This window comes from Oenanthe melanoleuca, chromosome 4A, assembly GCF_029582105.1.
Source record: "Oenanthe melanoleuca isolate GR-GAL-2019-014 chromosome 4A, OMel1.0, whole genome shotgun sequence".
Taxonomy (NCBI): Eukaryota; Metazoa; Chordata; class Aves; order Passeriformes; family Muscicapidae; genus Oenanthe; species Oenanthe melanoleuca.
In genome coordinates this window covers 11,833,819-11,858,336 of record NC_079338.1, presented here as the reverse complement: position 1 = coordinate 11,858,336, position 24,518 = coordinate 11,833,819, and the positions used below count along the sequence as shown (strand labels likewise).

Sequence of the window (24,518 nt, the reverse complement as noted above, 5' to 3'; positions counted from 1 at the left end):
GAAATAAACAGGCAGAAAAGCAAAAAAACCCAACATTAACACAGGATATTCCCCACCCTGTCATAAAAAGGTCCACTTCCCTTTTTCTAGAATGACTGTCTAAAACACAGATGAACTCTTGCAAAACTCTTTGAGGAGCTGAGTAAATACTGAAACATTGTTTGGTTAGGAGTAAGTTAGTTTTACTAACAAATTTTGGGTTGCCTTGAAACTCAGCCAAGTTTCCTTCCTGCTGGATCTCTACTATTTTTAGAATACCTACATCTGGGTGGTAACTAGAACATAGCTTGCTAGCTACCACAAAATTCTAGTTCAGAAGGAAAAGCTTAACTAAATATTTTATTCTCCTGAAATTTATCAAAATAGCACTTTACGTCCTATTCCCAATTCTGGGAAAATTTTGGAAAACTTTCTGCATCACATCCGTAAACGTGAGAGCAAAATTCCAAGTGACCATATCGTATTTGGAAGTGGCTGAAGCAGAGGGAATTTGGGGAAGTTAGTGGAAGGTACATCTGAAAACAAAAGAATATATGCATTTTTAGCACAGATGAGAACTGTAGAAATTAGCTGAATTTTCAGGAGGAATTTCGAAAAGCGCATTCTGCCAGGGAGTGAATAACTGCTTCGACATCAAGAGAACTTGTCGGGGATGTGCTAACGTAGCTGCTTTCCTGGGAGCGAATATGAACCATACCCCGTCTGGGGCACAGTTCAATAGCTGTAGCCGATAAGTGTGAACTCGGTTATAAAAGGAAAACGACTTTGACTCACAGAATGAGATCTCGGTGAGTCTGTGGCCGCGCTGCAGCGCCATGTGAGGGGACACGGAGGGCACGGCGGGGCAGCGGCGCGGAGCGGGTGCGGTCCCCGCAGGGGCTGTGCGGGCACCGGCCGCGTCCCGCGGCATCGCTCCCGCTCCGCGATTGCGGCACAGCCAAGTCCGGGCTCGGGGAGCCACCGACGGCTCCAGCGAAAGAGAACTCAGTGAACTCAGGGTCTTTTCCAATGGAATTGATTCTGTGAAGTGTCTCAGTGCTCAGCGTGCGGGAGGCAGCGACGGGCGTCGGGGTGCGGAGGGCAGCGCAGAGGCGGCACATGGAGCGAGGGAGGAGTGACAGCAGAGGGATGGCAGTGCGGGCAGTGTGGGGCCGTGGGACGGCGCCGTGGGATGCTCCCACCCCTGCCCAGCTCTGCGGCCCGGGGCGGGGCTGCCCAGGTGGCGGGGCCGGGCCGCTCCTCCCGCCCGGCTCGGGTTACCTGGGCGGGCCGGCCCGTCCCGTCCCGTCCCGTCACGCCGCCTTTCCCGGCTGGTCCGGCCCCTCGACGGGAAGTGGGAGCGAGGGGCCGCGCTGGGGCGGCCGAGCCATGGCTGCACCCGCAGCAGCTCCGCTGCCCCGTCCGCTCCTCCTCGCCGTGTGCTGGGTGCTGGCCGCGGGGCCGGCGGCAGGTAGGAGCGGGCGGGGCGGTGGAGGGACAGGGGCGCGGGCAGGCGGTGGAAGGGGCGCGGGCAGGGGCGCGGGCAGGCGGTGGAAGGGGCGCGGGCAGACGGTGGAAGGGGCGCGGGCAGGGGCGCGGGCAGGCGGTGGAGGGACAGGGGCGCGGGCAGGCGGTGGAGGGACAGGGGCGCGGGCAGGCGGTGGAAGGGGCGCGGGCAGGCGGTGGAAGGGGCGCGGGCAGACGGTGGAAGGGGCGCGGGCAGGGGCGCGGGCAGGCGGTGGAGGGACAGGGGCGCGGGCAGGCGGTGGAAGGGGCGCGGGCAGGCGGTGGAAGGGGCGCGGGCAGGCGGTGGAAGGGGCGCGGGCCGGCTGCGCGCTGCTCTCCGTGTCCGCAGGCGCGGTGCCGAGGCTGGAGCGGCCGCTCCGGGCTCTCCGTGCGGCCCCGGGAGCATCCCTGCGGACATGGATGGAAGGGAAATGCTTTCATTTTGTAGTAGAAATCGCCCGAAGCTCGTCAGCCGTGTGCGAGGCAGCGCCGGCTGCGCGCCCTGCCCTGCCGCTTACCAGGAGCAGGGCTGATGAAAATCTGCTCTCCTCTTTCGGTCAGGCAGCTCTTGGCAGGGTCGGCAGAAATGTTTCAAGGTCCATCTTCGTTTCCCGGGACAGTCTCTGCTTTAAAACCTCAAGCAGAACCCCGCTCTCCTCCCGGTGCGGGAGCGGCTCCGCCGCGTGCGGGCACGCTGAGCCTTCCTCGCCCCGAGCCTTCGCTCTTGCGAATATTCCCGATTTTGGAAGCACGACTGTTTAGTTTTAGGCAAGATGCGTGCGTGTCTTTGAGGACTTCCTGAGGATCCGGGCTTGAAGCTTCGCTCTCTGCTTACATTATCCAAAAGCCCAACTGCAGACATTAAAGAATTGCCATTTTTCAACTGTCTGCAATTGGGTTTATCACTATGAAATCAACTTTCAGAAAATGCAAGACGACAGAATAAAAATATGAAGAGTTTTTTATTCCTTTACAACACTCCCATGGTACTTGATGCAAAGGATTTACTGATGTTTCCTCGCTAGGGCTTTTAGAAATATTATGAAATAATATTAATTATTAATAGAAATAATAATAGATTAATAATTAATTATTAATAGAAATAATATTAATTATTAATAGAAATAATAATATTTAGAAATATTATTTTTCTATGCCTCACCTAATCTCTGATGGCTACTGCTGTGCTTCTTTTCTTAGAAGCACCACCGTGATTTTTGCATTTTAAGAGTGAAATAACGGCTTGCCTACATTTTGTAGTTGGTCATTGAGTTGTTCTGCAAAATTGCTACCGAAATTTTAATAACAAGAGCATGAGACTATATTTTACATAGATGAAAGTATGAGATTGGCCTAACCTATGAATAAAAGCTGAATTAAAAACATTAAAACACAAGCTTCAGAATTCTATAGAATAATCAAAAATCTACTAGATTTAAACTTTTTACGCTAATACAATTTACTGATTAATTTATAAACTTTGAATATTAGTGCTTCTTTCTGTGGCTAGAAATCTGCAGACTTAAGCACAACGGCTTCTAATCAAACCTATTAGAAGAAAATGTTTAGAACTTCTGAATAGCAATCAGGGATAACATTTTTTGATGGTTTTTGGCTGTTGTAGGTAAAAGTTTAATCATGACAAGATAGAATGCTTGGAGCTGCGATACTCTTGTTGAAAAACTTTTTTTTTTTTTATGATTAAAAGGACTCATTATTTGCAAACTTAATGTCCCAAGGCTGTTCCTAAAGCCTGTCCTAAGTTTTTGTTAGTGGAAGAGACAATAGGCAAAGATGTTCTTGCTACATTCAGTTTTCTCACTGGAGACTGTATTTTTGCAAGAACAAAAATTTCTCTTTTCTGCTCAAGCAAAAATCCCAAAAACTTTAAGTATTCAAACAAACTAAGCATATTCAGACTAAATCAGTGAATCCTAGTAATTATTCTCATTATCTGTGAATACACGTGGATGGTAATGGTGCCTGATCTCTACCATTGCCTGTCCTTGAGCTATGCAAAGGTCTGATAGACCTTCAGAAGTTTGATGAATTCACTTCAAGATTTGGCTGCTCTGGCTTTCAGGAAATGTAAGATAATGGTGTCATGGATGCTTGAGCAGAATTCTTGCTTAAGGAAGCTGTTTTGCTTCTTTATCTCCCCTCTTCCTTGTGCTAGCAGAAGGAAGTGGGACTGCACTGTGACCTGAATGGGAAAATTGATCTTGATGGATTTATTCTGCCCTTTTCCTGTGAGCTTTCTTGAATATTAGGATGGGTTGAACTTGGTTCCCTGGGACAGCAAGACCTGCAGCACTAGTTGATATCTGAAGTGTTTGTGAAACTATTGAGTAACCAGGGTCCACTGTCCACAGACAAACAAGTGGTGACTGCTGGAGATACTCTGAGGAATAGTCTCATTGGGCTTCTGGTTCAGTATCTTCTCATAGCACATATTAGAGTAGCCCCTTAAAAAAACAAAATCCACTTTCACTTTCTTAGGGAATTCCCAATTGGTGTTGTTATCTAGAATCGATGTCTGACACATACTTTACTTTTTACTGAAAGTTTGCCATTTTCTTTTGCATTTCCCCTCTTTGTTTTCTAATATGACCTTCAGGCTGTGTGATGGGTCTTGAGTAGGCATTGACTCAATGCACAAGAAAAGGAAGGGTCAATGCACAAATGGATTTATTACTGCTGCCATCTCTGAGTCGTGACCCTGCTCTGCTTCTCATTGGCCTTTGGGGAGGTGAAAAAATGTACCACTGAAGTGTCAGCAGTAAATTACTACTTGTCCCACACTGGTTTTGCTCACTGCACCGGAACATAGTATTATATTTTTAATAGGTAATTGAGAAAATGATGTGGTTTCCTTGTTGTTTTTTAACATTCTTGCATTTGTGCTTTTAACATACAGCTGTTGCAAGATGTAGTCACTTGACTTTTTAAGGATATCTCTTTAAAACTGTGCTGATGGATAACTTTTGGGGAAAACAAAGTATTAATTTCTCCACAAAATGTATATACTGTTTTTACTAAAGTTTCAGCACATGGTTCATCTTCCTGCAATGTGCAAAAGCTCGAGTACCATAACCACTATGTTGTTGCAGGCTACAATTTCTTAAAAAATACTTTTCAGTTAATTTGTGCGTATTTAAATTGTTTATGAGTTGAGATAATAAGAATATTAGAAACTCTTTAGTGGGCACCTTATCTGGTAGCAATTATGAGCTGACAAAGCTGAGAAGTTATTTGTGTTCTTTTCTGTCAGAGTTAAAAATCTGCCAGTATTACTAATGGTAAAGTGTGGGCCAACAGGATTGTTAACACTGGTAACTCCTTTCTTCCAGGAGCAAAAATTCTTCCATCTCCATCTAACTTGAACTATTCACTTATCCATATCTGTACTTTGAACTGGACATGGAACCCCCCAGAGAACATCAGCAGTAGCTGCAACCTGCAGTATTCCAGTGCCATCATCATTAATGGGGCTTCTGATGACAGAGGGGTAAGTATATCACCACTTTAAACTCTGTGTTCCAGTAAATGTCTTAGTGTTATAAAACTCCGTGTGGGAGAGCATATACACATGCATCAATGCAATTTTAATATAACATTTCATTCTTATCATGGGATCAAAACCTCAAAAATGAATCATACCAGCATATGGGATCTTGAGATCAGAAAAATCTGTCTGTTGCTCTCTGATAACTGAGTGCTGCTGGTAACACAGAAGTACTGTAATAATAATGGGAAAAGTCTCGTATCAGTCTTTGCTTATGCAACTTTCTAGAAAACACAGATACAAGGGCAGTCTACACCCTTAAGAGTTAAATGGGAATTTGTAAAGGCTTTTCTCCTTTGAACTCAATTTAAAGAGACATGCAGATTTAGTGGTTTGACAGCATTGCATCTTTTGGAGATGTTGTCAGGAATTAACATTCCCCCATTTACCCTCTCCCTGCAATTGCAGTTATTTATGGGGCCGTTGTGTTTTGAAGACCATATGGAGCATGTTTGTTGCCTGGAATAGAAGTCATGTAACTCATTTGTTTTGGGCTTTTGTTTTCTGTGTTAGATGGTTTGCAGCCCAGATGTGCTGCTTGCTGTGGAACAGCCGCTGCTTGGTCAGGACATTGCCATGGTCCCCATTGCTATGGGCTGTAGGACAAGTATTTTTACAGTTTATTGCCAGTAAGAAAATAAATCCGTAATTCCACAAATTTGAATTTGGAGCCTTTGGTAGATGCCAGCTGTCGGGGAGACAGTCCTGCTATTTCAGATATGGTTACAATTGATACGATGCCTCTTGAAGCAGACCGTGGTTGTTGAGCCTTGTTACAGTCTTGCAGCCTGATGCTTACATTGGCCTCTTCGTGCTAACCACTTTACTTTTTCTCACAGCTCCAGGATATCCTGGACATGATTAGGGATGTGGTTTGGTCAGTTTGGATGCAGCATTGAGCAACCTACTCTAGTTAGGCAGGAACCCGCGGTGAGGGAGTTGGAACCAGATATCTTTAAGCTCCCTTCCAGCCCAAACTGTTTTATGATTCTGTGACTCTATGGTTTTGCAAACAGCTGAGCTGATTTAATGTCACTACTAAAAGGGTGGCATTTCATTTTTACATTAATTATCTCTAATAATCTTCACTGGACTTTTAGATGAGCCAGTTGAACCTGCTAACACAACAGAAACCTATTTACCTACTTTGATTGATTCACTAACAAATCAGCAAGTAGAAAGTCTGGTTAAAGAGCTGAATGAGTTTATGGAAGGGTCTAAGAGATATTAATGTCATCAGCAGTGAAAGAACTGAGGGTCAGCAGTTTCACAGGACAGGATGAAACAGACTGTACGTTTTGCTGCATATTTTTGCTCTGAGAACCTGTTGGAAATTAGAATTTTTTCTTTCTTTTTCTTTTTTTTTTTTTTTTTTTTTTTTTTTTTTTTTAATTAAGGAAATTTTCTTGCATTTGTTGCTAAGCGATGATAACTGGTACTGAAGAGATTCAAAAGAAGTGGCCTAGGTGGGATGAAGGGGTGCAGTGGCTGCAGCCCCTTAGCTGGGGCTTTTCTCTTGGGAAGGGCAGAGATACTTTGAGATTTTGGCTGGGGCATGAGGGGCTGGGCTCAGCTCTGAGCTCTCTCTCACTTTTGGGATCACGGGCTGCTGTCGCTGTGGGAAGAATTCACCACCACTGAGGAGTCCTGTCTCCCACTATTTTCTCCTACCATGAGTGAGCAGAGAGAGTGAGGCTCTGCTCGTGGGAGCAGCCATTGCACTGGGGCCTTATTAACACCCGACCTCCCTGGAATGGACCCTCACCATCTGTTTGGGTGCCTCAGGGAAAACCCGGGACCCCGAGCCCCTTCCCCCTGCAAGGAGCCTCTCCCGGCCGTGTTTGGGGCTGCTGCTGCCCAGCCCCGCCGTTCCTCTGCCACTGCTCTGGGTTTCTCACTGCTCTGTCACCCCTCACTGCTGCTGCCCAGCCCTGCCGTTCCTCTGCCACTGCTCTGGGTTTTTCACTGCTCTGTAACCCCTCACTGCTGCTGCCCAGCCCCGCCGTTCCTCTGCCACTGCTCTGGGTTTTTCACTGCTCTGTAACCCCTCACTGCTGCTGCCCAGCCCCGCCGTTCCTCTGCCACTGCTCTGGGTTTCTCACTGCTCTGTCACCCCTCACCCCTGCCTGCCGGGACACCCCGCGGCTCCTGCTACAGCTGCTGAGGTTCTGATACATTTTGTTTATTACTGCGCCATTTTGCTCACCTCTACCGTTCCAGCTTGCTGCTTCTGAGGCTCCTGCTGCAGCCCATTTCTCCATCCAGAGGGGCACTGGCACCGCTGCCCCGGGGTTTGCAGAGGAAGCCGCTTCTCTCTCTGCCCCCGCCCGCCATTGCCGTGAGGGAGAGCGGCCACAGCGCCCCCTGCAGGCGCGGGGGAATCACGGCCCCTGCCCGGCCGGGAGCCCCCAGCGCCCCTGCTGGCCGTGCCCGGAACTGCAGCGCAGGGAAGGTGCCGCAGCCAGAGAGGCTGTGCCTGGCTTTGTGTTCTGTTCCTGCTGCTGCTGCTGCTTGCCTTGCTCTGCACACACACACACCAGCAAAGAACTGTTGTTCTTCTTCCCATAGCTTTGCCTGAAAGCCCTGTTATTTTGGAGTTACAATAATTTGCAGGGAAGTGGGTCACATTTTCCCTTCCATGGGAGGTTCTCGCCTTCCCTGGAAGACACCTGTCTTTCAAACCCAGACAAACCTAATCTGTACATTTGATTGATTTCTTTGCTCTCTCATTAGTGCCAATATATATTATTTTTATATATGAATGGTTACAGCATTCTTTGGCCTTAACAAAGATACTTGTTTTGTATTGAGTTTCCAGTTAACTAAAAGGCATCCTTCTAGCCCAACAAAAGATGCCCAAGAAAGTGTGTGATAAAATGGTGAGCCTGTTTCTCACACAAACATACTCGAAATGGAAGATGAGCTACTTGGGCTTGATGTAATTTTACTGCTTTTAATTGCCATTTATGGGTTTGTTTTGGTAGGTTTTTCTTTTGCTCTTTAAATCGTCCAAACTCATCTCACTGCTTTTCGGTTGTCTTCAAATGTTTTTCATTCTGTTGGTCGTGCCCTCATGTGCACACACAGAAAGGTGAAGGTCAGATCTGTAAGCGCCTGTTTATACAGCTATAGTATAAACATGCTTATTTTTCATTATCCACCAAGACTTATTCTAAGATAATTTCCCCCCATATTATACTTATTTCTTGATCTCTGTGTAGCCTTTGCTTATGACTGTAGGTCACAGGGGTAGGAGTAGTTTTTCTTTGTGAGCTCTGACTGTGCCTGAGAAAGAAAAAGCAAAGCCAAGTGATGCTGAGTCTTCCCACATAGTCAGACACTGGTTTCCTTTGGCTTTAGCTTTAGTCTTTCTGAAGGGCTGTTATATATCCTTACACTGGTAGGAATTCCCGTGTTTCTGAGGGGGTATGACAAATGTTTTGGTTTTCTTCCCCCATCTAAACCCAGGGATGGAGTAAGAACCTATTCCGTGTGACAGATATGCACTTGAATGAGGAAATGCGCTTCAGAGTGAGAAGTGAATGCAAGAATGACAGCACCAGTGAGCCCAGTCCCTGGGTGGAGGTCTCCCTTCTGCCTAAAGGTAATGCCAGCAGTGGCCAGACTCCTCTTGGCCTGAGGAGACATGGCTTTTTCTCTGCTCTTTTAACAAGAATCATAAAATATATCTTAGAAAAGTACCGGAAAAAAGGACTGCTTTTGTTAAGACAGCTTAAACAGAGTGATTATACCACCTTTAAATGCTGGGCTCCTCTGATGCCTAAAGTCTTCTGGACAAGCTTGTAAAATCAAATTGCTCTTCCAAAGCAGCAATGTGGCTCCTGTTATTTCTCTTCTGCCTGCTTTGAGCTGTAGTCCTTCTGAAGGGCTATGATATATCCTTACACTGGCAGGAATTCCTGTGTGTGTTTGAGGGGGTATGACAAGTGTTTTGGTTTTATCCCCCCCATCTAAACACAGGAATGGAGTAAGAGAGACTTTGGTTTTGGTGGTTGTGGCATAAGAGATAGCTTAGTCTTCATTAAGCCTGCTGCCTTCATGACTGGCATCCAAGTCAGTTTATTTTGTATGATTTTTCTGTATAAACAGAAGTCCATAAAATAACCCTACAATTGTCTATGTAGAGGGAGGAATGTAGCAAATTTAACACCTTGTTGAATAAATTACTTAAATAATTGTAATAGGGCTCTGTCTTTTTCAAAAGAGGTGAGTGGGGTCTCCAAAGCATAGAGAAAATGAATAGAGAAAAAGTATTTCTTGTTTCTTGGCATGCAGAAGTAAGGCAACCACAGGAAAATTGTTAGAAATAAGATTTTGAGGAGTAATGTATTTTGCTGAATGCTTGAAGTTAGGATGTGCAGCAAGAGAATGAGCCTCTTGCCTAAAAGTCTGTTTTAACCCAGGAGCATGACTTGATGTGGATGAAAACCACATGTGGTTGGGAGAATCAGAGACCTTATATCAAGCCTGTGTGTGTGTCTGCCAGAATGGTTCTGGAAAATCAGGGAAGCAGATCATTAGGACAGCATGTACTAAACAGGCTGGGGCTTTTAAAAGTCTGTTTGCAGATGAAATATTTTTGTGTACTTCTTGGAATAGGAAAACCTGTGTAATTTCCCTGTGTCTTAGCTGCTGCATCAGGGACAATGCAAACTTGGACTTTCAAAGTAGATCCATGTTTAACATGAATTTAGTTTTTAGTTCATGGACAAATTGCTACTTGTTACGAGGAAAAATACCCAGTAAAATGTAGTATGATAATACAGAGCAAAGAACTCAAACAGAAATGCAAGATTGAATATGAGACACTTCAGTCCATAATTGCTCTGCCTGGGCAATCCATTGACCTATTCACAATTGCTAACTACAGATTTGTGTTGATGTGACTTGAGTTTTCAAATGTTAAATTTTAATGTCTAAAGGTATATGGATCTCAATTAAAAAGTCAACTTACCTAGTGTTGCTTTTGTCAATATTTAAGACTCAGAGGTATTTCCATATTCAGAATATCAAGCAACTAATACAGTATTTGGAGAAGATAAAAAATAGTCAGCCTTTAATTATGGTTGGCATTGATGGCTGTAATATCATTTAACTTTGTTATAGTTTTCCCTGTAATTGCCAGCTATTTTTACTTATTTTAAAGTACCTGTAGATTAATAAAAAGAAATATTTTCCTGACTCAATACCTTGTCTTTAGCATCTCTTAACTCTAAGTAGCAATTCAGCCATGGTGAACACTGGGATTTGCTGTTATGATTGGCTTGCCTCTAGAAGTTACTCTGCTGAGATTTCAGCCATTGCAAGCTCTAAACAGCTGGAATTCATACTTTGTTGTGCTGAACAGGCAGTGTAGTCTGAGAGGTAACCAACCCATTTCTGCCTTCCAGTTTCAGTTACGTAAAATGAAATGTTTTACTTCTGAAAAAAGCACAGAAAACTTGGACAAAATAAATCTTAGAGAAGGTTTCCAACTTGCCTTGCAGGTATTCTGGGTACTGCTGCTGTTGACTTGAGCTGTGTTTGGCACAATTTGGAGTACATGGCTTGTACCTGGCGTCCCGGGGAGAACACAAGCAGTGACACCGACTACGCTTTGTCCTACTGGTTCGTAGGAGATTTGTATTCCCAGCTCTGAAGTGCTCCAGGACTAATCTTTAGTTTTACATGACACATGCCTCTTGTCTGCTTCCTCTTGCTTTGAAGGTTCCCAGGGCATTGTGTCTAAGTTACTGCTCAGTCCCATCCAACAGAAAACTTCACCACTGAAGGGGCCAGAAGCTGCTATGGCCAAGACTTTTTGGGAAGCTGATATATTTTGTCTGCTTTGGTAGCCCATATTAACATAGCTGTTATTGCTTCCTATATTTTTCTAATTGGGCCTTTGATTCAAAGAGGGAATAATTAAGAGTTAAGCTAGACCAATGTATTGCTTTCTTTGCAGCCCAACAAAATGGGCTGTTTAAGTTAGGAGCACTCACAATGTATGTGTCAGTTCATAAACCATTGGCAAATGGTACAAAAGCATTAATAACTCTTAGTAGTTCTTCTGTTTGCATCTTCCATGTTGTAAATAACTGATTCACCTTTAAAGCTATGAAGAACATCTTTTTATCATCATCATCCCTGCTGGCCAGTGGGCAGCCATAAATGGTGCCTTGTTCCAAGGGAACAGACTTGTGTGAGCCAGCTCTTGGCATTGATAGCTGTACATGCTAATCTATGCATACTTCTGCACCTTGATGGGGCTTGTGAAATGCCAGATTGCATTAGCTTCTGTAGAAATAGTGGAGTTTCCATTTTGAAAGCCCCATGTTGTAGCTTTAAATCATCTTTCTGTGTTATTTGAGCTAACTACATAAACTTTTTGCTCTTCTTCTCCAGTGGCAGTCTCACAGTTCAGCTGTTCAATTCAGGGCATTTGGGCAGCAAACAGCAGAAATCTTGCTGCTTTCATTAAACAGGGGGGGACTATTTGTTCCCTGTCTAGACTGCTACTCAAACTTTTCCTTTGTTACAAGAACAGGACCAATGCATGGTTGAAGATCTGAATTTCTGGGTATAAGAATACTAACTGGGATAATGCTTTAGATTTGACCTATGTATTGCCAACCTGCCCTTAATTTTAATGGAAGATGTACCTGTAGTGACTCAAAGTGTTTTAATTCATGCTGCTTTGAACGGATCATAATTTTTAGATTTTAAAGCCAAAAACTAAGAAAACACTTCAATTTTAGACTGAAAGATACATTTTTCACAATGCAGTGAGGTGGGGTTTTTTGGTTTTGTTTTTCTTGGAAGGCTACTGGTGTATTTTCATTGGGGTTTGGGCAACAAAGAGAAGCAAGGAAGAAGTTTCTTGTTATTGGAAGGGGATACTGACATTTTGAAAAGCAAATCAGGTAAATAGGTGAAACTCAACTGTCTCAAGAGCTGCAATACTTGAAGCAGAGCTAGAGGAGATTATTGATCAGTTCATTTTATCACAGAGGTGAAATTCCATTGACAAGAAGTGGTCCAAATTAGTTGTGTTCTAAATATTCTTTACTCCATGGAATTGTTCTCCCATGTGGAAGATGTGAACCAAAGCTGACAGCAGTTGTTCTCTTTGATATAAAGCAAGCCTGCCTCTCTTTATGTTCCTTGGCACTCTTCACAAAAACAATACTCTTTCTAAGGCCTGAGATAGATTACAGGCTGCTTACTTTGCTTAGCCTCACTTCTTTATGTGCTATAGCATAGCTTTAATGCAATATCAGTCTTTAGAATTTGTAACACACATTTATAAACAAGCCTTCCCCTTGCTGTCCTTTTCTTCTGAAGTTTAAAAGAATGATTTTATTCCTCTAGGTTTGATGGCTTGGAAAAACCTAAGAAGTGTAGCAACTCCTCTGTAGACCAAGGAATCTTTGAATGCATTTTCAATCTTACCTTTCCAAAAGACACCCGCACTTACCCTGATATAAGTATTTTGATCAGCAGTGATTCTGAAGAAATTAGGCCTGTGTGTGCAAGTAAAAATCCCACCACTCTTGGTAAGCTTAACACCACATCATTAAAATATAATTAAAATAAGAAGTTTGGTAGTATATTGTTGTGTTTGAGAAACTTTCACCTCAAAAAGTATGGATGAAACAATGAGATTAGATGCTCCCTTCTTCTACTGACCTTTGATTTGAAATTATATAGGCAAGAGTTTGTTTTCTGTGGGGTGGGTATTTGGGGGGAAGGGGAAAGGGGTAATTTTCTATTAGCTTCTACTCTTATTCTTTAGTTGGATTCACTCATTCACTTTTTTTATTTTTTTACTTGTGCTAACTTTTTCCTCTTTCTCTTCTTAATCTGGTGTAAATGTAATATTCTGCAATACAGGACTGAACAATTTTTGTAAGCAGTGAAATAGACTTTTGAACTAATTATTCCATTGTGCATTTCAGTAAAACCTGCCACACCAAGAAAATTGACAGTGTCAAAGACTGATGATACAATTGATGTAAAATGGAGTGAATCAGAAACTTTTCCAAAAAATTGTTTACACTATGAAGTTAAATGTTACAATGGTGATTTGGACATTCAGATCATTGAAGTAAGTTTAGTAATTTTTTTTAAATGTGAATCTTTTGTAATATTTGCAGTTGAAAATGAGCAGTTACATGTGTTGGCATGTGAATGGGTTGGATGCCAGAGCTGGAAGTGCTGTGTGAATGTAGGATTTTTCTCTCATACTGTAAGTTTATGTTAGTAAAAGCTGTACATCAAAATTCATGCAAGTCTTATGAATCCTTCCCATAATTTGTTAGGGCAATTTGTTAGTGTGTGAGAACAGAAGAATTTACTATCAGGAAATGGTGGCTGTAAGCTTCTCAGCATATGGCTTTTGGTGTATTGGTGTTAGGTTTTCCTGCTGTTGGTCTTGAGTGCTGTGACCCAATTGCCCTAAAGAAACATGAACTGCTGGTGCACACAAGGGCAGAGAATCTCATATAGAAAAGCAAGGGGATAAAGAGTGAGCATGAAGGGGAAGAAAGAGGTGTGCACTCTCAGATACACTGATTTCAGTGTACATATAAAAAGCATTGAGTTCAGTGTCTGGATGGACTTGGGCTGTATGTCCAGAGCCAAACTGAATGTACTGTTTGATCAGAATGGTAAAAACAGTGAGATGAATTTCAGACTGAGTGGCTGTCTTCTCCTCTGGAGCATGTTTAGTTGTTTGTGCTACCCCAAACTCGAATGCTAGCAACATTCCCCAGGAAACTGGCATTTTGGATATAAAATAAGTGCAGCTAGATCCTGTCTAGTGTGTTCTCCTCTCTGTAGAGGTGTCCCAAAACACTTTGGTATGGTCACAGTTATGATGCCCTGACAAGAAGGGAAGGCAGGGTAAATTGCAGATGTTTCTCAGAAGGAAAAAAAAATTAAAAAGGCACTGTTCCAAATTCTAAGTCTTAGCTTATCATTGATGCCAAATGCTGCATGATAGATGTAGCAGTCAATGAGATTAAATCAAATCTTAGCTTTGGAATGTGCATTTAGGCACTCTGTGCTTGTTAAATGCCACTATGTCCTACTTTTAATGAGGTTTCATAGTCATAAAAAGGTCTTCCATCAAAACATTCAGAATACATTAACTGCACAATGTAAATATTCTTAGAAGTGACTGAGAATATGTTGATAATTGAACAAAGCAAATTACATTTTCTTTTTTCCCTTAGTCTGAAACGAATTCTGTGTCAATTCCTGGCATTGATCCTAATAGCAAGTACACCTTCAAAGTGAGAGCAAAACCAAAGGGGGTGTGTTACAACAGTAATTTCTATAGTGACTGGAGTGAAGAAAAGAGCATTGGTGAGAGCACTTGTCCTCCATTGTGTTGCACTTTCCTCTTCATCTGTAAGGCATTTAATACCTTTTTGTTTGCTAAGTAAATGGGAGTCAAAGATCATCTTCCTATGTGCCTATTTAATTTTGAGTGAAAAGAAGGCAGAAGAACTCTAGTCCTTCAGAAGCACCACCAGGCTCAGCCTGTGCTGCTCTGTATGTTGATAGTGGTGCCATGTGCAGCCAATTTTTTGGCCCTGAGTCTTGTCATTTACATTTCCTTGCTAAACACATCTACATTATTTTCCCATCTTTGAAAAACTTGCCTGTCCTTGCCTACAAAAGTGCTAATGTTCTTGCAAAAGCACTGTGTCTATGAACAAATTGGAGAATTAACTATTTTGTTGTCATTGTTGCTAAAAAGCCTCTCAAAACATCTCTAAGTTTCTACAATTTCTGTTTTCCAGGTCAGAAGAGAGACTCTACAACCTACTTTGTTCTAATAATTACCATTCCATTAATAGTAGCAGTATCTACAGTAATCCTACTAGTTTATCTAAAAAGGTAAATAATGATTTCTCTACATTTGCTGCTGTCTTTGTCAAGAATGAAAATTATTTAGAATCTGTCTGTGTCAATGTTCCCCTTTCCTTCTGTTTTGGGGAGTTGCCCAGAGAATGAAGGCTGGCCAGTGATGACAAAGCTGACTCCACAAATTTTCTTGACTGCACCCAAATATGATTTTGACATTTTAAAATGATTTTGTGATTTTTTAAATTAATATATCTTTCATCTAAATATTTTCTTTTTAACTTCATTAAGGCTGAAGATATTAATTCTTCCACCAATTCCAGACCCTAGAGAAATTCTTAAGCGCATGTTTGGAGAGCAGAACGAAGATTCCCAGGTTAGTGAGAAGCTGTTGGGCCAACAAATCTACTGAACTGGGATTTCTAGGGTTGCATATGTCTGTCTTATCACTAACTGTGTATAAGTATATTATATGAAGATTAAGTATTTACAATACCAGGAATTGTTCAGAAACAATTACCCAAAACTATGACATTCCCCCCCTCTGCCTCCCCCCACACTGTATGTACTTTTCCAATTATAGTAGAATTGCATTATTCTGTAACTCCAGACTGCTATTCCTCAAATTTGTTTCAGGTTGGAGTTTTTTGGGTGGAAGTTTTGATTGTCAGGTTTCCTTTGCTGTGTGAGTTTTGGTTTGAGGATTTTTTGTTTGTTTTTGCAACTCCATTAAGTGACTTCTACTGAACATTCGTGTCTTTTTCTGTTACTTAATCATATTTATGATGCTGAATGAAGCCATTTGTGTTTGACTTCCAGAAACTAACATTTTTAACACTCTCACATTTATTATAGTCTGTTGGCTAGGAAGTAAATCAGACATATAGCTTCTTGTTGGCAAAAGAACAAAAGCAGCTATAGTTGTTTCAGGCGTTGGTTGATGAAAGGCTTGGAGCAGTGCCTTATTTCAGGGAAAATAAACATAATACCCATTAAGGAAACTTATTTCTAAATAAATCTTTCTCAGTAGCCCTTTGTAAAAATCCTAAGAGAAGCACACTGACAAGCCCTAATTCAAGCCTTGACAGGAGGTGGTGAATGTTCTCCCAGATGGGACTCTTGGCCACGAGGGCTGTAGCTGTGGTAGCTGTTACACAAGCTGTGCTTTCACAAGTGTTTTGTTACTGCCCCATGTAATCTTCTCTGTGTGCTCAGTGAAAACTCTACAAAGTGTGTGCATGCTCAATTCTCCATCCTCCTGCCTGAGCTTCACCTGTTGGCTATAGCTAGAAGCACCTTTAAGGTGGGGACCACCCTTCAGCTCCTCATCTCCAGAGGACACACCTTCTGTCAGCCAGGCCTAAGCCATGGCTCTGAAAGGCACAGTTTGTTGTCTGTATTTTCACTATAATACAGGGTATGTTGTGGAACAGGGGTCTGTCTTGAAAAACAACACTCACCAGGAGGAAATAGTATTAAAAAATGTTGTTCCTCTCTTTCAGAGCTCTGCAAAGGATGATCCCATGAATGCTTTTGACCGGTTAATTATAGAAGAAGAAATTAATTCTTTAATTTTAACGGAAACTTCAGAGAGCACTTACTCTGAAAAAGAAAACAGGTAGACTCTACTTTATCAGTGAAAGAGGAGGAAGCTGATTCCTGCTCCCCTACCTCAGGTGACTGTAGATGTGAAGAGGCCTGTGAGATGTTGGCCAGCTCTGACCACACTGGCTTTCTCTGGTGCACAGAAGATGCATCACTACATGGCTGTTCTTCCATCTCTGCCAGAAATACTCATCTGAGTTCAGTCAAGATGAGCATGTCTGTTCCATGTGACTGCACATGTAATTCCATGTGACTGCATTGTGGATTCCCTGGCTTCAGCCAGCTCTGCCCTGTTACTTGTCACTTGCACTTGTGTTTGTGCCTCACCACACTGTTGGGGGTTTGGTGTTTTTTTTATTTTTGAGCAAGCACTGTGACTTTTCTGAAGTATTTGGCTCTATTTGCAGTAGGTGGGATGAGGCTGGTTTGCAGTAGATGGGTCATTAGTGCTACCACTGCTGCCAGGTGGGATGGCAGAGCATGGACTGTTTGTGGATAACCCTTTGTGTGTGTGCCTGGGCTGGGCACTCTCTGGAGGGCACTTACAGGCTGGGTTTCTTGTGCTTCTGCCCATCAGCTGGGGCTTGGTCAAATCTCACCAAACAGGGTATTTTTTAATTTGAAAATGTGTATGAAAAGCCTCTCTGCTTTCCAGCTGATGTTCAGAATACTCATGGAAAAGGCTTAGTATTGTTACCCTGTCAGTTGCCTGGCCTCAGATGCCTCACCTTCATGGACTTCTTGGGTTAATTATACTTTGTTTAAAATGAGAAATAGAATATTTTTTTATTTGTTCTGTGCAGTAGCAGATAACTGTATTGAGTCTCACCAGACTGTGATTCTACTTTGGCCATATTGGCCTGAAGGCACCTGATTTTTAGCTGCTAAATTGTCCTGAGTCTGTCCAGCAAATGTACCCGGATGGATGCATGAGTGTAAGGAGCTGTGGTCAAACTGATTAGCAAGTATTAAACCACTGAAACCCAACTAATTCAAAGGCTTCAAGACCCATCCTTACTGCCAAACTGATGGATTTGGGGAAGAGAGGATGACAACCTGTTTTCTAAGGGATAAATTTTATTCTTTCTATTGTGATGAGACTGATTTGAGCTTCCCCTCTAGGACTTAGCAATATAAAACAAGGTGCTGATTTGACTTTTTAAAAAAAGCTTTCTTCTATGTTTTACTGCAACAGTTTGACAGGTGTTTTTGTTGTTGTTTTGTTCGTTCTTTGATTGTTTTGTTTTGAGGGTTCTCTACCCAGCAAAGCTCAGCAGGTGTTTTCTGGCACAAATGTGACATTTTTCTGCTCTGCATTCTCAGCATTAGTTTCTGCCCTGTGCTGCAGGGGTGGTTACAGTGGTACCTTGATTGTGCTGGAGGAAGAAGATAATGGAATGGAGACAAAAAGATCCATGGAAGCCGTTTATGGTCAGTGCTCAGGGATTTCTTGCTCCTTCCAGAAAACTGTAGATGTGTGAGTCATGGACATAGACAGTCTTAGCAGGCTGGGAAGAGATCTCCTGATAAGCCTTATGGGAGCAAACTTTACAGCTACTAACCTTTTAAAGTTCATCCCTGTCTTCAAGCTCCATTCAGCCAAAAAAGTGAAACTAAATGCTATATTTTTAGAACATATTGTTCTGCAAGGAGAAGGAGTGCCACATGCTAGTTAACCACAAATGTGCATCTTTTATGCAGTTATTCCCTCCTTTTCAATAAATCAAAACTCTTTCCCCATTGTCCACTGAGCCTTTCAAATACAGTTTTTTCCATGTTTTGTCTTCCTTTTGTTAGTGATAGAAAGGAGAGTAGAAATGTAGCAGAACCAGCAGACCCCCTATTAGCATATGCCTTTTACCTCCAATCAGGCTAAAAAAACCCCAACATTATAAAAAATAATAAATGAGACACAATAAAAATAAAGCCTCAGGGATTTCAGTGAGATAAAACTCAGGTTATACAAAGTCAGCTAGTAGCACTTTCTGAAATTCCAGAGATTAAGGAATAGCATGAGGGAAAGAGTAATTACATTCCTTGCTAAATTCATTCCCTCTGCAACATTTATGTTATTATAATGATAAATATTCCTTCAGTCTACCTCATCTGGAATGTTGCTCAACACAGACAACTAGGCAAACGGAAATGTATAATTTGAAGATAAGTAAGCATAACAGTGTAATATAAAGTTTTGTGGCTTTCAGTGTAGCAATCTAGGAAAAAAACTACTTGCCCCTAAATTCTTTTGACTTTTATGCTGGTGTGTATGACAAAACCAAAATATATTTGCTTTTTAAATAAACAAACCAACAAAAAAACCCAAATTCATAAAGGCGTAGGAGTGGGGGGAAAAAAAAAAAGGATTAAAGGTATTAGGAGAAAAGGAAGATTTAAATGCAAAGGATGGTTTAGGTCACTATATAGAAAGGTTTTGAATAACACTAGTTGACACTTCCTCACAGATTCATTTCTTGAGCCTGTGTTTCAGCATGTAAAGCAAGTGTCTGAATATACTTTCACCTTTAACATGCTTTTTTAAAGGTAAAAGGTTTTTTAGCTTGAAATTATCTAAATTTTGCTATCTTTTTTTTTTTTTTTTAATTGCAGTTACTTGATCTGTAAATTTGTTCAAAGAGTGAATAAATATGATTGAATGCTTTTCAGTGTAATGGCATGGCATTTTGTTCTTGGGTTGGGAAGATTAAACTGGGGCCAAAGAAATGGGTTTTTAGTGAGAACCCATGTTTGAAGCATGCACAACCCAGAGAAGAAAAGCTGAGTTGCTTTGCCCTCTTTCAAGAGTGAACTCAGCCCACACACTCATTGTGGGTGGACTGCAATAGCCATGTTTTTGGTTGGGTAGTGGAACAGAGACAGAGCTGAGCACAAGGTTTGGGCTCTCACCCTCTCTGTACTCAAGGCCATTCTGCTTTCTAACATTGGCATGTCATTTTAATGCTATGGAGACTTAATAAACCATTGGAGTGGAATTTGACTGAAATTGCTGCAGCCTTCCCCAATGTATCTTTAATATTTTACATCTTTGTTAGCTGCTGAAGTTATTGAAAATGCCGGTTGCTGAACCGATGAAAACCATCAACTTGTCACTTAGACCCAAATGTGTTCAAGTGCCAGATAAACACATTAGTAATGGCTTCTTGGAAAGATTCAGAGAGAGAATTCTTTGTTCCCTTCAGCTGAGTGAGCAATCATTCAAAAGTAAGATATAAACCATGACATCAAAAAACAAGATTTTCGTATTTCTCTTTCACAGTTCTACAGTTTTGATGGTAATAATGACTAACAATTAGTTACCATTATTACCATAAGTGACCTTTTCCTATTCTAATACATTCTGTTAAATGATCTAAGCTTTCTGTATTTGGCATCATTGAGAAACTGAACAATTAATTTCTATTTTTTTTGTTCATTTTTTTTTTGGTTAAGGAATGACATGACACAGTTGAAAGAAGTTCTAGAGGAACACACTGAAGTGTAAACCATGGTCTTTCAGTGCTTACAACTGAAACTAGGGTAGAACTACTCACAGGTTGGGTATTTGGGTATTTCCATTTACTGGAAAGTACTCTTTCTGAGCTGGAACTTAAAATACTCAGAATTTCCTTTGGAAAGGAAATAGGGTTTTGTTGTTGTTATTCAAAAAAAGAACTGAATGAATTTTTTGTTTTGGAAGGTTTTCCACTCACTCCAGCAGGAACAGGATGTAGGTGAGTAGGGGGGTGGAAGCCCAGATACGGTCAGGGTCTTGCAAAAACCTCCCTCTGTCCTTCTCACCCCAGTGCCATGGCTGGGCAGCAGCTGAGATCTGCAGGCCCAGGAACAGGCAGGGTGGGACGGGGAGGAGCAGTTCTGCTGGGTTACTGAAGGTTCATCAAGATGATCCCCAAATACTTCAGTTTTAAACAATATTTGCAAAATCTGTTTTAGGGGAGCAAGCCCCACAGGTTGCATTGCCTGCTGTAGAAATGCAGCTTCTAGATAATACTGAAAATCCAAATGCAAAACCAGATTAAAATCTCTCTATTTGAATGAACTTCCGGCAAGCTGTTGAATCAAGGTGATAGCAGGAGGCTCAGATCACATGGTGTAATTAAATCCACGATGTTACCACAGCAAAGCAATGTGGTTTTGGGTGGGTGGCACAGGGAAGAGAAACTTTCTTTCAGGTCCGGAAACTCTGTCTCAGCTTTGTAACAGGAGCCTGAAAGCTTGTTGATGACTTCATGGGGGTTTTTGGGTTTGGTTTTTGCAATCTGTTTTTCAATATGCTGGTTAGGTTAATGAAATCCTTTCTCTTTGTTTGTAAACCTTGTGGTGTTCATCACTGAAGCACCCCTCCTATGGCCATTCTCTGATTATTGCCACTATTTTTCTGAAGGTAAAGAAGGGAAAGACAATTGCTGCTGTCTCCAGAGAGCTGAAAACCAGCCAGTGTACTCTAGTAATACTCTCTGCTCCTTGTTTGGCTTTTGCTAAAATACTGCAATTATTTTGATGACTCTTGCACAAAGCAGCTACAAAAAGAGAACTTTCCAGTTAACCAGGACTTTCAGTAATCATATTCTTAGCTTGTTATATCAGTTCCCCTCTATTTAATTTGGGTCAAACAGCTAAATAAAACAGCAGTTTATTTTGGCTAAGTGCACGATGAGATTAAAAGCTTTAGTGAGAAAGGTGTTTTGTTAAGCTCAGGCACTGCCACTTTTTGGAATTTCAGGCAAAATTTGCAAAGCTAGATCAAATGTTAGGGGCGGCTTGTACCAGGAGTTAAACTAATGCTTTAAAAGTAGAGTTGCCCCTACATGTTCTGTGCTGAAAGAAAAACCCAAACCCAACTAAATATGTGCTCCATGGTGGGAAAAAATAGGTAGTGCAATAGGCATGCTGTTCTAGTGATCTACTGAAATTGTTATCAGCAATTTCTGTCTCAAAGTTCTCTGCTCTGAAACACCAGAACTGAGGTCTATTTAAGACACTTAGCTACATCATTGCCACTTATTTACCTGCTTAGTTGTAGCAATAGAGCTGATTTTTTTTTTTTTTTTTTTTTTTTTTTTTTTTTTTTTTTTTTTTTTTAATGGCAGAGAGCACCAAAATTTGCCTGTTGGAGCCTTTCTCCCTCCTGTACTTCAAAGCCTTTCTGTCTCACTAGTTTCCTTTCTTTGCACAAAATGTCAGTGTGGAAACTTCTAAAATGTCAGCAAGGTACTCATAAAAGGTGTGAAACTACTTGGTCCTTCAAATGTCACAATCAGCTGCAGGGAAAACTGTTCATGGTATGGCTACCTGGTTTTAATATCACACCCTGTCATGTTCTAGAATATCCAGCTGTAGACAACCTTGCCTCCCTTGGCAGGGACCAAGGCTGAGCCATTAGGTGACATTTTTCCACAGCCGACTTTCATAGCGCTTTCCTTGCATACAGCACTTTGTGACTTTACTAGGAGGTATAAAAGGTAGAAATGTTAGCAACATGCTAGGCAGAGAGAGAATGGCAATTGCCTTTCTGTATGTGGGATTTCAAGGACTGTGTTTGAGCTTGGCTTGGAGTAAAAATTCTGTTTCTAAGTCCTTGAGAAAACTGGGCCATTTTATTAGGTGTGTAACAGTAATTATTTTGTTTATGGACTACATGAAAAATTATATTGATCATCCATTTATTAAAGCTTTGGTAGGGCTGGAAGAATTGTCAGGGCATCCCCTGCCATGTTTTCTTCTGCTGAGTGATGCCAAGACAGAATGTTTCTGGTGATTTGTCAAGCTTATAAAAAACTCTACTAGAATCTCCCAAGTATTTTGTCTCACTGCTGTTTTCTCCTAAATTCAAAAACTCCCCCACCAACTGACCTGCTGATTTCTACTGCAAATTAAGTTGCCTTTTTTTGTTTGCACTCTGATCATGCTGCCAAGTTCTGTCCCTGCTCTTTTCTGCTTTGAGAGAAAAACCAAAAAGCCTGAATCTTTAAGTCTTGTGTTTTCTAAATAATTTATTTTCCTGTTGGTCTTCTCTAGAGTGTTGCCCTCAAAGCCAGACTGCACCATCTCCAAACAACCAGAACAATTACATTTTTGGCTGCCAGTCCTTTCTTCCCCATCTTTATCTAGAAATCACAGCTGCTAGTTTCTGTGGCACAGCTTGCTGTGGACCTGCACCTCAGTCCATGGCTTTCTATGATTTCTGGTCTTTTCAGTAACACTGCTGCCCTGTCAGCCTCTCCTCACTGCAAAACCCCTTTCTCCTGCTAAGAGGAATGCTTTTGATTTTGTTGGACCACATTTTCGTCACTTGTGTTGCTTTGGAAAACTGCTGCAATTTTCTAAACATAATTGTGTCCCTGAGTGTCCTTCTAACCATTCCTGCTTGGGTACAATCCACAGAGGGTAATCTTCCAGATGATTAAATGGTATGAAATGCTGAATAAAGCTGCTACCCTGACAGACTCCTGCAAAGCAGCCACATCTGCTGTCCTGCTGGGTGGTCAAGTGCTCTTAAGGAGGTTTTGTGGTTTTTTCATTTGTTTGTTTGTTTTTTGGGTAGTTGCATATCTGTCTCCATGTTTAACTTGTATTCCCTCAAGCTGATTAGAAGGATGTTGTCTCATATGTTAGGCCCATCAAAAAGGGGAACTAGACTAATTTGGCACAAGCTGTCCTTGATGGTGGTAAAAATGCAATGAAGGGATTAAAAAAATATTGTTCCAAAGTCACTTTAGGGATAAAATATGGACAAATTAACCATAAATTTCTTCAATGCTTCCTTTCTGAAGACAATATAATATTAGTCCTTCAGATGTTAGACTTCTGTTTTCTACTGCCAGTGTTCAGATTTTTACATGCTGCAAGATTAATAAAGCCCTGCTCACCTGAAGATATCCACTTCTTCTGATTGTTCTCCTGCCTGTTCATCTAAATGTATTTGCTTGTTAATTTGCTCTGGTTAGAGATAATATTTTTTGAAAAGACTGAAACAAAACAAAAATTGACTGCACCAAACTTCACAGCAGCACATTGTGATCTTTCTCATCTGGTCTTGAGCCTGCAGTTCATCTTCCTTTACCTTGTAGTATTGTCAGACCCCCTTCCAGAGTGTTTTGGCCCCATCAGTGAGGACTTGGTGGAGCCTGTCATTTTCTGGCCCTCAGCCCTGTCAGAAGTCACAGTTCAGGGCCCCATTCCCAGTGGGGTGAGGGCTGGAGGGCAGAGAAAGGGCATGCTTGGGCAAATGAGAGTCATCAGTACTCACTCAGATAGTGGTCACAGATTACAGCACAGACAAAACAGTCTTTATTGTTAACTGCCTGCCAAGCCAGTCTTCTTTGGCCTCATTTCTCTACCTAATAGAGTTCAAGTGCCTGGCAGCACAGCAGGGAAGCAGAGCCCTGCTGGCTGCTCCTTAACCCCTTTCTAGCATGCAGCGTTCCCTGCCCAGGCTGCTCTCAAGGTGGCTCAGTCACTCCTAAAAATAGTTCACTGCCAGAGGGTTCAGGAAGCTGTTGTGCTCATAAAAGTGCCAGAGCTGTATAGCAGCTCCCCTTGCTGTGCCTGAGTTGTGTAGTGTTCATTTTAATTCACCCAACTTCCAAAGCTGTGAAAGACACAGCAGCTGGGTAGTCCATGAGGATTTGTGGATGTAACACTGGTTTTAGCAGACATCTCTCCCTAGCTGACAGAGCTGCAGTTTGCAGAGTCCAGAGCTGATTCAGATGCTGTACAGAGTTCCTTCCTCTTGAGGAAATGTAACACCCAGCTTGGGGTGGGGAAGCAGCTGAGAGCTTTGTCACTAGTGCAGAGCAGATCTTCTCCAAGCTCCTTCCCTTCCTGCAGGTTCACAAGAGACAGCCCAGGAAGGGCTGGGATGCCAGTGTGTGTCCAGAGCACACAGAGCTGTGGCATTCCCAGCCCATTCAGCTAACAAGCAGTCAAGGAACTGGCTCCTATCCCGCTCTGCCCAGCCTGAGGCTCAGCCCAG

At 42.1% G+C, this 24,518-nt stretch overlaps 1 protein-coding gene across 1 annotated transcript; it reads left to right on the top strand.

The window, feature by feature from the left end:
* The first annotated feature begins 472 nt into the window (after positions 1-472).
* On the top strand, positions 473-19,197 carry IL13RA1 (interleukin 13 receptor subunit alpha 1). The gene is made up of 10 exons (XM_056491243.1): positions 473-1,450; positions 4,836-4,993; positions 8,519-8,654; positions 10,558-10,678; positions 12,422-12,606; positions 13,009-13,157; positions 14,287-14,419; positions 14,860-14,956; positions 15,215-15,299; positions 16,426-19,197. The coding sequence occupies exons 1-10, from the start codon at positions 1,099-1,101 to the stop codon at positions 16,543-16,545; spliced, it is 1,536 nt and encodes a 511-aa protein (XP_056347218.1). The 5' UTR covers positions 473-1,098; the 3' UTR covers positions 16,546-19,197.
* Positions 19,198-24,518: the final 5,321 nt, after the last annotated feature.

Coding starts and splice junctions, on each gene's coding strand:
- IL13RA1 (XM_056491243.1), top strand. CDS start 1,099: ATGGAGCGAGGGAGGAGTGACAGCAGAGGGATGGCAGTGCGGGCAGTG. Junction 1,451..4,835: donor GGCCGCGGGGCCGGCGGCAG/GTAGGAGCGGGC, acceptor CCTTTCTTCCAG/GAGCAAAAATTCTTCCATCT. Junction 10,679..12,421: donor GACTACGCTTTGTCCTACTG/GTTCGTAGGAGA, acceptor TTATTCCTCTAG/GTTTGATGGCTTGGAAAAAC.